At 41.6% G+C, this 15,458-nt stretch overlaps 1 protein-coding gene across 2 annotated transcripts in view; it reads left to right on the top strand.

Moving 5' to 3' along the window:
* Nucleotides 1–15,458, top strand: part of suclg2 (succinate-CoA ligase GDP-forming subunit beta) — a 76,183-nt gene that overhangs the window by 8,706 nt on the left and 52,019 nt on the right. For both annotated transcript variants that reach the window (XM_053867797.1, XM_053867798.1), the window contains exon 2: nucleotides 4,072–4,213. In XM_053867797.1, the coding sequence (XP_053723772.1) occupies nucleotides 4,072–4,213 (142 nt within the window). The remainder of the gene's footprint in view (nucleotides 1–4,071; nucleotides 4,214–15,458) is intronic.

Raw genomic sequence — 15,458 nt, 5'->3', positions numbered from 1 at the left:
ACCTGAATGAACGCTGCTGATGTAGGCCTCCAATGCTGAGCGTCCTGAATCAAGCATCTTTGGTGAGAGACAACCTCAATAAAAATCCTGGGAAAAGATCTCAGCCTTAATGATTTTTTCAATTCAAATGTACATCGAAATGTAATAAGATCGTGATTTTCAAATCACAGAAGCTTAAATTTGGAAAAACAAAAGCACACAGTTAAAGTGAACCTCACGAGACTGTGGTAGAGATCCTACTCCAACCATATATCTGGCAACCACACCCCTGACAGTACCGTCTGATGACTAAGCAGGAGCGGTTCAACAACACTCAAAGATTATCTGAACTGTCCAACCCATGTCTCGCATGTTTGCCCTGTAGTTGATCATGTTCCTTTCAGTGGTGTCAAGTATCAAGCGTGCCTGGCTCTGTTGTTGTGGTAGTACTTCAGCATAAGGCGTTACTCAAAGCCTGTAAATTTTCCAGATCCACTTTGCGTTTCCTCTACTGACAACCTGCAGGAGTGACCCTTTGGACTATCTATTAACTCAGTTCAAATCCAAGTCTAGAAGTTGAAAGTGTGTTGTATTATTGGGGAGGGTGCCCCTCAACACTGCTACCAGCAATTCAATTTTCATTACTTAAGGTAATGATCTGGAGCCTTGTCCTGGTTGCACATATCTGGAATATCTCCGAGGGAGATATCCATCAGAAGGGGCGTGACCATCACAAATGACCACGTGTGAGTTTGGAAATTTGATGATCTTTCATCATACTGTGTCCTCATGACCGAAGATGCATCACCTATCTCTCTTTCTGTGATTTGTGAAAAAGACTCAAAGATGCTTGAGCCCAACCGGAGGGGTCTCTTCTGACCTTCTTCTCTGGATTTAAGGAGCCGAGTTACATTCTATCTGCCTCACATACCTTCCACTGTGTTCCACTGAGGAGATATTGGGCTGCTTCAACCAAAATAAAAATTCAATAAGTATTTGCGACGAAGTAGAGGTTCATAATTTATGACCCAGTATCTGTTTGTATAAATGTGTGACATCATGCATCAATTCTTAATCATAGATAAGAGTAAGCGCTAGAAGCCATTAATCATTCCTCAGTTTTTGGTCTTAAATGCACACACAGATCGATGTTTAAAACTGCCTTGCATTCACGTTTGACCTCTCTAATTTAGGTACAGGGCTATGTTGCCAAAGTAAGATAATGGAATGCTGTTGCCCCAGTGATGAGTCTGATGATGCTTTGGCAAAGTGGTGCCAACATTAAGTACTTGCATATTTTTATGTTGATCATCATGGAGCCCTTTTTCACTTTTACTTAGACCTTTCGATGTGACGGGAACCCTTGAGACAGATGGAGAGTGCTTTTGTGTGTTTAAGACTGCCGTGTTAATATTTTATAGCATTTTGGGAAAAATATCAACATCCAATTTTGGTTGGTATTGCCTCCCCAGTCCTTGTGGTTTGTCCCACTTGTACCAATGAATGTGAAGAAAGGTAAGGGGAACCTTTCGGGGAACCGTCTTCTTCCTGCTCCTGATGATGGACCGTCTCAAGAGTGAGATGCTTTTGCTTTCTGCTGTCATCCTCCTCTTTCATTCAGAAACAGGTACTGTACATCGCCTCTCTTTCTGCTTTCACGTCCTTGTAACATCTGACGTAATGCATAATGCATGTTCTTAAGAGTAGTGTGTGTGTGTCATTTTTCTTTTTATAATCTCACTGGAAATCTACACTGTACAGTTGAACTCATGTATTAACGAATGTTAACTTTACTTTAAAATAAAATAAAAATAAATAAATTAATTAAAAGATTGGGCACCTGTCAGTCTGTGTTGAGAATGAGGTTTTGGTTCCTGCCATCTCATCAATACCAGGGAGATCCATTTTTAAACTGAGACTCACAGAGAAAACGTTTCTTTAAAGGTCATCATCATCTGGTCATTTCCCAGGGGTTGCATTGACCTTCCTCCACTTTCACCCGCCTTGACCATCCTCCTTTGTCACGCCCACCTTCATTGTGTATTCATTTACTTCTACCTCATTGCGTCATTATGTCCTATGCCACTATCCTTCTCTGCTTTTGTCCCATGTCAAGATTTCTCCTCACCTGACTGTTTTGAGAGCAGACAGACAAGTGTAGTGAGGGATCATTTCAAGTTCATGCCGGGTCAAAGGTTGAACCCAGCATTACGTGTCCATCAGTGTGTGAACCCTGACAACCGGTACTCGCAGTAGTGTGTAAAAGGTGTGGCTTGTATCACAACCATTAGTCACCCAATTGTCATAACCCATGCAGAGCTGCAAACGTGCTCTCTTGTTGTCTCTCACCAGCTCACCCTGCCACAGTTTAACCCCAAAATTTAACCGTCAGAACAGAGTATGTAATCTTGCAAACTCAAAGTTTTACTTAACTGCCAAGTCACTGTTTTTCTGCAGAAAATTGTTAACCTGAGTGAAAACGTGAGTGAAACGCTGGAAAGTTAACAGCTGTATTGACTGGAATTTTTTATTCAAGATGATGTTAACCAAAGCTCAATAGTCGTCTCTGATGAAGCCCAGATAGCATTTGAACCATAATACCAAGAATAGATGCTTCACTGACATGTAGAACACTTTTACAGTCTGATAGAAACACGTGCAAATGCTTCACGATTGTGCTCATACGCCAGTGAAGTGGCAGGTCTCTACACAACAGTCACAATGTAGCCGACACAGTGTGTGTGTGATGGGAGAATAGCTAAGCCCACCTTTGTCTCACCATCACATTAAAAAGCCAATTTCTTTTTAATAGCAATAACAGCTGGAGCTGACAGGCCCTGTGTCAACTGATGAAGTAAACTGCCCGAGAATTTCCTCTCAGCTCAGCCATCCATGCTCGCCTCATCAAGAAACTCAATAGAGGTGGTTATACTGGCCGACTTTACACTTGGAATCCTCTCTAATCGTGCTAGACCTCGTTGATTCATAGATCTTACATCCGTCTTCCCTGATCATCATCTTTATGTGTATATAAAGTACTCACTAATCACAGAGCGTCCACACAAAACCACTAAAAAGTGCTGAAACTGATGTGCTACACATCCCGCACAGGCTTGTACATGGTGTTGTCATGCTCTTGTAGCTGTAAACTGACGGAGGATGATGTGGCGTCAAGACATTGGCCAGTGACCACGGATGGTGGTGCTCATGTTAAGATCCTTAAGCAGATTCCGGGTGGATTTCCTGCTACATGTTTCGTCAATGGCAGCCGTATCATTTTGTAGAATTCTTTTTTGATTCTGGTTATAAAATAAATGGTGATGGTTGAGCTTCTCTGTTGAGGACATCCTACAACATGTTATTTCTGCTGTTCTGCGGTCATTTTGCCTTCATTATAATGAAAGAGATTCACTCCCAATAAGCTCAACGTCTATTCTCTGCTGTCCACCATTGTTGTGAAGGGACACTGGGGGTCAATGACTAGGCAGGCGGGGCAATGCCATCATCACGTTCACAAAGATGAGAGAGCGAAGTTATGGTTCAGTTGGCATGGGGCTTAAACAGTCAAGTCAGCAGAGAGACAGCAATTGTGATGTATATCTCTAAATGGCTTTGTGGCCCCTGATGTAGACTGGTGTGAGTCACCAATATAACCACTGGGCTCTGCTTGAAGCTGCATATTTTGGCAGCTTTGAGCTGTAATCTCACCAACCGGCTATCCAAACACCTCCAGAAGGAAGCATATACTTAGTTATCAAGTTAAAGCATCTGTGTTTTAAAGAAATTAAATAAAAGCAACGCATGCTTAATGTTTACTTTCCCTTCAAAGTCGCCATGGGCCTCTGTCACATTGTAGACATCCCACTGATAACTGCTCTGACCTCATTCACATGTCGCTGGTGTTTTGTTCCCTGAACTGTCCTTAAAAAATCCTAACAGATCTAAATTGTGATTTAGGAAGGGGGCGGGGAGTGTTGTCATTCACATTTGTCCAAATGAAACGTTTTTCTCTCATGGCCCAACGCTATCTATTTTTGACAACAAGGGGGCCTGCTCTTATTCTGCCTCTTCATTTTTCTTCCCGTCTTCCAGTGCACCTGGCTGAGTCCCAGAAGATGGTTGAATCTACAAGAATATCAGAGCAAAAAGCTGATGCAGGAGAGTGGAGTGGCTGTCCAACGCTTCTACGTGGCTGACACCGCTTCTGAAGCCCTGGAGGCTGCAAAGAGACTCAGTGAGTGGTTCCGATGAGCAGACACAGAAACGCGCTGTTTACTCTTGCCTGGTCCTCTGAGAGGTGGACGAGTCCAGGCGTCTTCAGTTGTTCAGGTGTTCCTCTGGAAATGTTAGATGCGCACTGATGTCTTTACTCCCTCCCGGGATGGCCAATATGATAACGGAAAATAAGACCTTTGTGAGACAGAGAACACATTTTAGGAGCACCATTGGTATTTGTTGAACACTCAATGAATCAGTCATCAATTGTAAATAACTATAAACACAAGAGATATCTGAATATGTCACTAGACTGCTATTTAATTCTTGGTGTGTTGCTTTTGGAGCAGACTCATTTTCAATTAGAACAAATGCACAAACACATTTGGCCTTGACACTTTAAGATGATATTAATCTGATTTAAAAACAAATGTGATGATTGCTTTAGTGATGGTTTTAACTAAGAGGCGATTCATCTTTTTGAAATGAATGTATATGAAAATCATTCTCACTTCATTGGTATTTGATACAGCACTATACATTTGTCAGTCAACCTATGAGTTTTGCGCTTTTCTCGAGGCTTCGTTCAGAGTTCGTCTTGTCTGTGATGGCCATACGTGACTGAGAAGTTTCTCACAACTTTCTTACACTTGGGGATCATCACTTTCCTCTGACTCAAAATTACTCAAAATTAAGATTTATTTTGTTAATTTGTTTTTGTGTGTGTATTGTGTCAATTTTCCTTTGTATTGCCACCCCCAACAATGTCCCTAAATGTAAATCTTATTATGTCACCTTCACCTTCTTCTGCCGCTTATCCGAGTCGGGTCGCGGAGGCAGCATTCGGAGCAAGGAATCCCAAACTTCCCGATCCGCACAAACCTCCTCCAGCTCATCCCGGGGCACCCCGAGGCGTTCCCAGGCCAGACCGGACACATAATCTCTCCAGCAAGTCCTGGGTCTTCCCCAGGGTCTCCTCTCCGTAGGACATGCCCAGAACACCTCCCCAGGGAGGCGTCCATGGGGCATTCGGATCAGATGCCCGAGCCACCTCACCTCAGCTGGTTCCTCTCAATGTGGAGGAACTCCTCACCCTATCTCTAAGGGTGCGCCCAGCCACCCTGCAGAGGAAACTCATCTCAACCGCTTGTATCCGCGATGTCATCCTTTCGGTCATGACCCAAAGCTTGTGACCATAGGTGAGGGTGGGAACGTAGATCGATCGGTAAATGGAGAGCTTCGTCTTGTGACTCAGCTCCCTCTTCACCACGACGGTCCGATACAGCGACCGCATCACTGCTGCCGCTGCACCAACCCGTCTATCAATCTCACGCTCCCCTTTTCCCTCACTCGCGAACAAGACCCCAAGATACTTAAACTCCACCACTTGAGGCAAGAACTCTCCACCGACCCGGAGAGAGCAAACCACCAGTCTTATTATGTGTTTCTAAAAATATAACCAGGCTTATTTAACATGACTTCAAAAAAAATCAGTGTATATCTATATATCTATATATATATATATATCATTCATTTTCTTAAAAAAAGAAACAATAGATTATATAGATATATAGATTCATTATGTCAGGGTGGAGCTCTTCCCAAGAGGTAAGACATTTTATTAATAGTTATTTGATTTGCATTGTAAAGGTAAATGACAAATTGCTAAATGATTGTGGAAAGTTATTGTGATGTGCTTGTAGTGATTTGCAGATGTGAGAATGGAGGCTTCAGGAAATTGTTTTGCACCTTCTTTTCACAGTAAGATTGTGAAGTAAATGACTACATGAAAACAAGCCAGCAGCCTAACTTTTTCCCTCATCAGTCGTGCGTGCTCCTGCCTTAAGAGAAGCACTTAGTTTTCTCATGGAGCCCGTCCTCCTCTGTGTCTCAGTCACACTCTATCTCATAACTGTGTGTTCGATATTGAAGTTATGCATTCAAATAGTTTTATTGCCTGTTTCTAATGAGACCTGTTTTGAAGTTGATTCACTTTCTTTTCGTTTGGCCGTCCTGGTAATCCTCCCCTGGCTGATGTGGGACATCTTGACACCAACGTGTCCTGGGTCACTGTGGAGGAGACATCCCTGACAAGATGCCCGAGCCATGTTAAATGACATCTCACTGAGCTTTGACCAGGAAGTCAAGAGCCCTCATTTTGGCAGTGCCCGTATGCACAAATCTGTGTCTGTACTCCGAGCTACTTTTTGATTTTGTGTAGCGTTTATTCTGGTTCTCTGCATCGCTGCTGCACGGCCTGGAAATCCTCGTTAATCATGGTTGACATATTATCAAATTTAATTGCGTCTTTATCTCGCATGTTTACGGGCTGAGGCCTGTGCTTCTTGACCTTAATGGTTGTGACTGCTTGGTTTTTCATCACGGCACTCAGCCGTAATAATTTGTTCCACAGCTTCTCGTGTTTAGTTTGTTAACTTTGCCTGTTTTTCTTTCCCTTGTTTGTGTTTCTTTGAATTTCATCGACTCTCCATGGATTTCATTCTCACTCTTTTTAACATTTTGGTCCGCCGCTTCTGCACATTCACAGACAAACCAACTGAGGAAGTGACTGAAACTTTAATGTTGATCTTGTACCAAAGAAATCCTCACAAAAAACATTTCACTTGCATGAACAAAGATGGTTTAGCATACATTTGTATTCAGCCACACATAACTTTCCTCTCCATCTCCTTCCTTCCCTGTTCCACTTTCCTCTGCACTCCAAACATGCACTACTTTATAATTAATTCAGTGTATTCTCCAGCTTTAGACGTCACCTTCTTATTCTGGATCTTTGCTGGCTGTCTACCCCTCTCACCAGTGCCTCTGGGCTTTGTCGCCTGGGGATCTGCTTCGAGACCCCCTTGGCTACAATTCTCACAAAGACAGACTAACAGAAATAATTTAGTCCCTGTTATTGTCAGGTTCACAACAATAGAAAATTGTTCAAGTGCAGGTTAAGACAGTTCACTTGTGCAGTGCTTTTAGATCTGTGTGGCGAGCACACAAACCTCGACGAACCAACTGACCTTACATCCATCTTACTTTAAATTTACTGTACAGTTCGGAGGAGCCCGAGGGCACATGCTGCATTTTGGCAGACCTGTCAGAAAAGCTGCATCAAATTAGAAATGGCTATATAAGATATATATGTGCAAAACTTGTCATTCTGTTGTAGAGGATCTTCAGCTTAGGTCATTTCTTATCCCGGACTGACACAGCAGGTTGTCTTCCTCCTCTAACAGGAAAAAAAAAAAAAAAACATCTTCCAATTTTAATTTATGAGAAGTAAATCTCTCCAATCTGCCCTCACGCAGTCCATCTCTTCATATGTTCGGCCCCGAATGGGCGACTTGAGTTCCACGAGCAAAGGATTTTTCTTTGAAAAACATGGAGAAAAACATCTGGTTCATCTTCTCTTCCACCTCCATGATGCTTTATGTATTACCGTATTAGTTTTTAATGTTTCCACTTTGTTTGAATACATTAGCTCACGTGAGATTTCATCTCATTTTTCAGATAGCGTCACAGCTCCCTCTTTAAGCGGTGCGCTTCGCTTGTTTAGATGTAAGGGAAACCCTTATCTAGGCTTATCACAATTGTATTCCCTTGCCTTGTCCTTATTCACCACGTCCGTCACCCTGAGTTGGTGTCTTACTCATCTCCCCGTCATTGGCTCCTCCATCTCCAACATCAATTGTGCTACCTTGTAGTTGTGCTATACAATGGTTGCGTATGACGTTCTATCCATCGTGCCATGACAATCTCAGATTTGCTGGATTCTTTCAAAAGTATTTATTTCTTCCCTGACTTTCTTCTTATATGGTACATACATCGATTTCATCTCTGCTCTCAACGTTATGTTTTTGCTCATAAATGATAAACCCAAGAGATGAAAAGTGTGACCTTAGAAAATCACAAACTGTTGTTGTCCTCCTCCTAACCTGGAAATGCAGCTTCACATTTGCTGTGATGATTTCTCTCGCTGTACATCACTCTGCTAATAGCAGTGTCAAAGTAGCAATATAAATACCACACTTTGCCTCTGAATCTGGAAACAATTGGGCTCTAGACACATGAGCAAAACATCCTCATAGAAAGAAATATTTGCTCATTGAAGATTCGAGGACCAGGCTGTGGAAATATGTATAAAGCGTTTTACTAAGCAAGAAGTGGTCATGGTCCTCGATGATGTCACAAGAGTCTGATCCTGTCAACGCATCTGTTAAGTGCAGTTAGACAAGCTCTTCAGCATTAGTATCAGAGAATCATGGCTGGATCAGGGGTCCCCAGACTTTTCAGCTCGCAAGCTACTTATGACCAAGTCACAAGGATCTACATAGCATTAAAATGCAATACTTTTTTTTTCTTAATGAATATATTATAATATATTATTGTAATGTGAATAAATGTTTTTTTACCGTTCTTGTTTGTTATTCTTTTCTTCTTCGCAAAATATTCAGAAAAACAATCTACTATTTGGTGGAAGAGACCCCATGCGCAAAGCATCTTCAGACTGCTGAAAAATACTGAAAATACTGTATCAGACAAATAAAATATAATTGCACCTAAGCTATTTTTGTCTAATAATGAAACAAATGAAGAATATATATTTGCATTTCTTCGCATAACTCTTTCAAACAGTCTGCTGTGTTAGTCATACAAAGGTCAGTGATTTCCGTGTATCAGGTTGATAATGCGCAAGGATTTGTGACTTCTGACACATTTTGAAAAAAAGTCTCTGGCATTGAAACTAGTGATGAAAATGAACTATGTGCATCATGCCACCAATATTGCTTGTCTGTCAGGAAATTACAAAAATCACAATTCACAAATCACAATTCTCACAATTTTGTGCTGAGACCGGCGCTTCACCCGCACCTCAAATTGCTCAACTCTACGCTGATATTGTTCATGACTTCAGCAACGCTTGTTTAAACAGATGGCATCTCCAGTTATGCAAAAAGACGGTGCCGGTGTTTGACTCGGTTATGACGTCCGAGCATCGCACTTGTTTGCATCACGCTATAATTTTGGTATATGAAAACAAATTTTTCTCCACATTTTTTGTTTACACAGAATGAAAACACAATGTTTCTATTTTCTAATTATGTCTTGGTTGAATTCATGTCCCTGACACCGATACAAAAGGTTGATGAGCTTTGAGATGTACGAAGCACGGCTGTTCAAGGCCACAATTGATTTCCCTAAATCAATGTGAAAAGATCTTCCTCATTATTTAGCATTCACTTCTATTTTGTAGTCTGCAAAAGGGCTCAACAGGGCTCAAGGAGAAGTAGAGACGAGTGAAGATCAGTGTCTGGAGAGTGCCGACTTGTGGCGAAACGTGGTCATAATGTTATTATTCCATTATTTAGTTTTATACTTGAATGGAAGTCTTGTACGTAGTCTCACAGCGTTGGGTGGAGCAAGTTATTGCATTCTGGCAAATTGTCAGTGTTGCCTCAATGTAAAGCAGTGACATTCTAAGGGACGGTTTAAAGCAGCACCACACAGTTGTTTGCCCTTATCTGAACCAAAACAACCTCATGACCAAACAGGTCATTTGGGATGTATGGGATTAACATCTGTGACATTAACACACAACAAGTGTGTTAGGATCAAATGCAAGTTCAAAGATGGCTTTCCCCATTTCTGTCATAAACGGCAGAAGCTATGGGACTGCTCACAGCAGTGGTGTGATTTCATCACTGCTTCGCCAAAGATTACGATATAATTTCACCACTGGTTCTAGCTTCATTACGGCGATGGCTAATGATGCTGAAATAAACGGTTCACATTGTTATGGGACACAAAATGAATTTAACAAGGACCCTATTTCACCTCTGATGCAAGAGGAGGCATGTTAATAGTTTGGCGTAAAAACTGAATTAGATGTAATTACCGGTCTGCCTGCATGACGACTAAATTCCCTGTGAAATTTGACACATGGAGTAGAATGAGCCATCCTTCAGATCTGTTGAGCGTCTGCTGCATCCACTGTTTAGGCTGCCTTTCTTTCAGTAGTTTCAGTAGGAGTTGGTCACTCTGCCTGGGTCACAAACTTGACATGCCAGTGAGGAGCGTGGTTGGTTCATGCAGTATATGTGTGACTGTATGAGTTTACTTATTGACTTTCTTTTTCTCTGTATCTCATATTTACCTGAATGTTCTTAAGTACAGGACCTATTATTTAGCACATTCAATAAGCCGGTTTAACAGTGTAAGGCTTCTTTAACTGGGCAGGATTAGTATGATGGAGTGATCTGATTTTAGAAGGCACATCTAAAAAGTGAAGCGAGTAGACTTGAGTTCGAAGTAGAGCTGATGATGACACAGGCTCTTGATCACTGAAACATTTTTGCACCAACATTTTCCTGACAGATGTTCTTGCACAATGGCAGTTAAGTTGCTTTTGGACCTTGTTATTGCACAAAACTGCTTTGTGTATTAATAAAACCTTATACTGAATAATACTCAACTTATTTTTCACCAAACTCATATTTAAGTCATACTGTATCACATCGTATTGATAGTAGGGATGCTCTCACTCGTCATGATCGAATCATGACCTGAATCTGAAACCTTTGAAAACACCTGCAGAGGAAACATTCATAAATGCTGTACACTCTGTCTCGAAGTCCCGCTGCAGTATGTGAATATTTCACGGACACGGCACACTCTCTAGAGATTCACCTGCAACGTCTCACATCAAATTAAATGTTTTCCAATTCTTCTTTGACCGAATAATTGCTGCATTCAGCGAGGTTTTTCTATTTTTTGCCACCTTGAAGAGGTAATAAAAACATGTTTGAATTAAAATCATTTAAAGTTCATTTTTTCACATCATGCGCACAGAAGGTCTCATCATTTTGATTACAAATTCAATGTCAATCCATCAGTCGTGATAGGCCCAGGTTTCCCAGAGACTCCGGGTGTTTTTGAGGACTCCAATAGCAAGAAGCAGCAACTGTCCTAACATGCTCACTCATACATTTTTGAACAAGCCAGTGAGCCAGGTGAAAAGGTCACCAATCTGGGCTACAGTGGGGTGGGCTACTATACTGTACTAAATCTTTTTTTCTGATATGGAGGTAATCTCTCCTGTAACACTGGAGATTGTTTAAGAATTTTGTGTTGGTCATAACCTGGGCCTCTTTGAAGTATGCAGCTCTGGTTTCTCATTTTCCTAGTGAGGGAAATTAATTTAGCATATAATTGTATGTTATCAGTCCACATGTATAAATGTAGTTGCAGTTATACAATGAACCAGAGTGTTTTTCTGTTTTGTCCAACTATGGCTGAGTAAGACAGCACTCAAAAAGAGGCGTTCATGTGGGATGTCTGACTGAGGCATTGGTCCTGCAAATCTCATGTATGATAAACGAAACCAAGCCTTTGTCCACTGTAAGCAGCTTTGAAAACTCCTGGATGACTTGTGTCAGAAATGTTAGGATTATGTGTGAATTTAATCATCCTTGTTTAGTTGGTTGTTGTTTTATTTTAAGGGTGCCATACTTTTGTCTTTTGCTGTTGTTTTGGTACCCAGACAGCTTCCTTCTCAGCACGGCTTCTTTGCCAGAATAGCAATTAGCAGAGGATGGACGCATTTTAATTTACTGGGATGGTTATGAATATTCAGTGGAGACGCTTTTCTGCAAGCAGACTGAACTTCGTGTGTACCTGTTAATGAGCGCGCACCAGTCTGACTGAATAATATCAAGCTATTTTGACATGAAAACTCTTTGATGGTATGTTATGTCTGCAGTCCATATTTTGTTGATGCTTTTCATGTTGCGTGAGAGGGATCCTAACTAGTTCTACTCTGATGAGCACATCCCCATCCAAGCTGAACTATTGGAACTGAATGAATCATCCACAGAGATCAGACGATGATTTACTTCTTGTCACGTCATTCCTGTGAGAGCATGACATTAATACATTTTGCATTCAGGCTTTCCTGATGATACGTACGACATAAAAAAGACGAGATCTGGATGCTGTCGTGTCACTGTTTGGATTGCCACAGCAGATATTGTCATATCTGCTGTGAGAAATGGTCCAGTTTCACCTAATTTGTCTGGAGATAGAGGTGAGTGACATGATGACATGAAATCATGAACAATTTGAACGTGTTGATGATCTACCAACGTGAGGAAATGCATTTGGTCACTTTCGGTGCGGTCCTTCTCCCACATGTACTCACAGCAAAGAAGAGGGTCAAATGGCCGAGGTACATTTGGTGGTGTTTTTCTGGATTTTCTCAATGAACAAAGTCTTAAAAAGGCAGCTTAAGAAGGGTTAATAAACACTGGCTTATACAGGCCCGCGGAACAATGAAGTTTGATGGATTCTAAGAAAGACATCCAAAATCTAGTCATGTTGTCTGACTGTACGTTGACATCGAATGAGATGTAAGTGACAAAAGCAAAGGATTTATGACTAAAGTCTACATAGGGCCATGATTGTGTCTGTTATTCTGTCACGTTACAATGTGAGGTGGCTGCAGGCTAAGCGCAACTCTAACCACACTTTTAAGGCAACATTTGTCGCATTGAACTCCGGCCATAAGTCACGGTGCGTTGACCATTCAGACCCCCCCCAGCAGTCTCACCTGTTTTTCACAGGTATGGGTTTGGGGGAGTCACTTAGGGGCAGGAAACTAGTCTCTACTCTGGTGCTGCATAAACACATGTGATGTAAGGGTACAGTTAGACACCTTAGACAAAAAGTTATTCCATCTGTGGGATGAATTCATCTGGTTGTATTCCTCACTGCATTTAGTAAAACAAAAAGTTGGTTAGAGATGGGGAGCAAATATATTTTACATTAATGACTCTTTATGATAAGGTCTCATCCATGAATGCCATAGGTAGTTTTCCTAATGAAAGTATTGACACAGTAAATTTCAATCTTGATGTAATACAGGACTGTGTGTACGCCAAGCAACATGTAGTTCCAGACACAGAGGGGTGCATAGATGCGTTTACATTTCCGAGTGGTCTTGGCATCATGGAAAATGAGCCCCCACAGAGAACCATATGCTTCTGTCCCAGTCCATCACTCCGCCTTGCTGCTGCAATCAGTCACAGCTCCTCCGTGTCAGGCATCAACCCATTTCTTCTATCATCCGTTGGCACAAAACAACCCTGTTTTCTGATGATTGTGCCAGATTTCCACCGCTCGCTCATTTGATAAAGGCCAGAATTAATGCGATTTAGAAGAGGAAGTCTCCACAGAACACATCAAGACTACTTTTCAACAAGTGACACGAACCATATTGCTGTCTGAATTTTTACCAAAGGAAACAGGCCCCGACCTCTACATTGTGCACCCCCTACCTTCCCGTTCACACGGTCCCCGACGGAGCAGCCTCGTGCTCTTCAACACTTCAAGCTTCTTTAAAGACCACTTTCATCTTCCCCCTTCACAAAATGAAGCAGAGTCTCTGGCGGAAAGCGCTGACAGTAGCAGTTAGCTCAGAGTCGAGTTGGCTCAACCGCATCCCGTTTGTTTCTGTTTTTGTCTGGAGTGGTGAGGGAGAGACGACCCACTTTGTGGGTTTGTTTTTCAAAGTCAACCAAACAGAAGTGTTGTCCTCTTCTGTTGGTGTCCCTGGTTGAGGGAAGATGGGGCTGCTCCTTATCTTTGGACTTTTTGTTGATGGCTTCATTTCATAATTTGGACAGGTGGATGGATAGCTTTTGTGATATTCCTATTTGGATGCTTGCTTGGATACTTGTATATTTGTGTGTTCATTTGGTAAGAAAGTGTTATTTGAAAATTCAATTTTGGTTTTGTTCTACAGTTTCACTTGTGTAGCTTTGTGCAGCCTACTGTATATTTGTGTGTTGTCGGAGCATGAGAAGATGCTACAGTCTAAAAAATTGGATGGTGGATATGTAGAACTGAAACTACAGCATCAGGGTGAGTTTGTACTTCCTCTTTGTAAATTCTCTTCTTGGCCTTTTAGATGTTGGCATCAAGGTTGGGATCCACCTAAGGTCTCAGGTCCTCATTTACAACCTCATCTTCTCAGGTCACAACTGTTCTCCAACTTAAATGAAAAATAATTAAATACAAGGTCTCTCTTTATTGACCATTCATGTATGTGTGCTTTTCTGAGATGTTGTGCATAGTTGGTTTTCAATGAACATTAATTTCAAGAAAGAAAAATCATTTGTAGTCAGCAGCCAAGCTCCTGCCAACATACAGTACTCTGTAAGGTGGAAGAATCTGAAGTTGAAGGGACAGACTCTTGGAAAGGGCTCCTTGTCATCCTGTCACTAGACAAAGCTTCAGCATCTGAATTTGACTAAGAGCAGTGAATAGGCTTTGCAGAGTAAAGCTGGCCGCCTCTCAAAGAGCTGATTTGTGAAAGCAGCTTAGTTCACTCCTCATTACGCTCCATAACCTATTCAAGTTGCGGGTGCAGTAAAGAATTATTGTCTATATATCCCCCTGAATGAATTCGACTGACACGCAAATGTAAAAACACTGCTGCCCGTTGTCCAGGTGCTTTGCATAAATCCCATTTTCCAACACTGCCGCGAGTGCATCTGGTACCTTCTTACATTCAAATGTCACCGCTGCAACTTCTGGAGTTTACCATGGTTACAGTAGACACCATAACTGCTAATGGATTCTCTTGTTATGTTTACCGTTCTTCACATGCACTATGGCATTTATTTTATTTCCTCACTACAACACACAGTCTTTGGACATGCCATGTTGTTTTCCTTCATCAAAAACCCCAAATATTTTTCTCTTTGTTAGTTCCACTCCATTATGCTTAGCTCATACAGATGACTGCATTGAGATGCTGTGACATTTTGCATGACTATGTCAAGGTTGTGGCAGTTGATATGATGTTATTTCCGTACAGTGGTCCAGTAGAGGGACCACCGTAGAGCAGCAGACAAATAAAAACCCAACTCAAGCAGTCACGCAATCAGTGGAGAATATCATAAGTTACATTGGACAAATGCCTTCAAATGCCTGCTACATTTTTTTCAGTGATTCTCTGTGGATTTTTCTTTTACTGGTTCCGTGTTTACAGAGCAATTTTCGAAACTGGTAGTGAAAGCGATTGGACAAAAAATGATTCTTTTTTTCGTGGACTAGGCCTTGTGTTGGTCCTTCTGAACAATGCAATACAAGCATGATGCTTTGGATACAACTTGTGTGTTTACATCCCCACACTGCCTTCACACTCACTGCTACATGACTGTGAATAAAAAAGTATCAATACCAGTAATTAGTTA

Source organism: Synchiropus splendidus, chromosome 6, assembly GCF_027744825.2.
Source record: "Synchiropus splendidus isolate RoL2022-P1 chromosome 6, RoL_Sspl_1.0, whole genome shotgun sequence".
NCBI classification, from domain to species: Eukaryota; Metazoa; Chordata; class Actinopteri; order Syngnathiformes; family Callionymidae; genus Synchiropus; species Synchiropus splendidus.
This window is presented reverse-complemented; position numbering and strand designations above follow the sequence as displayed.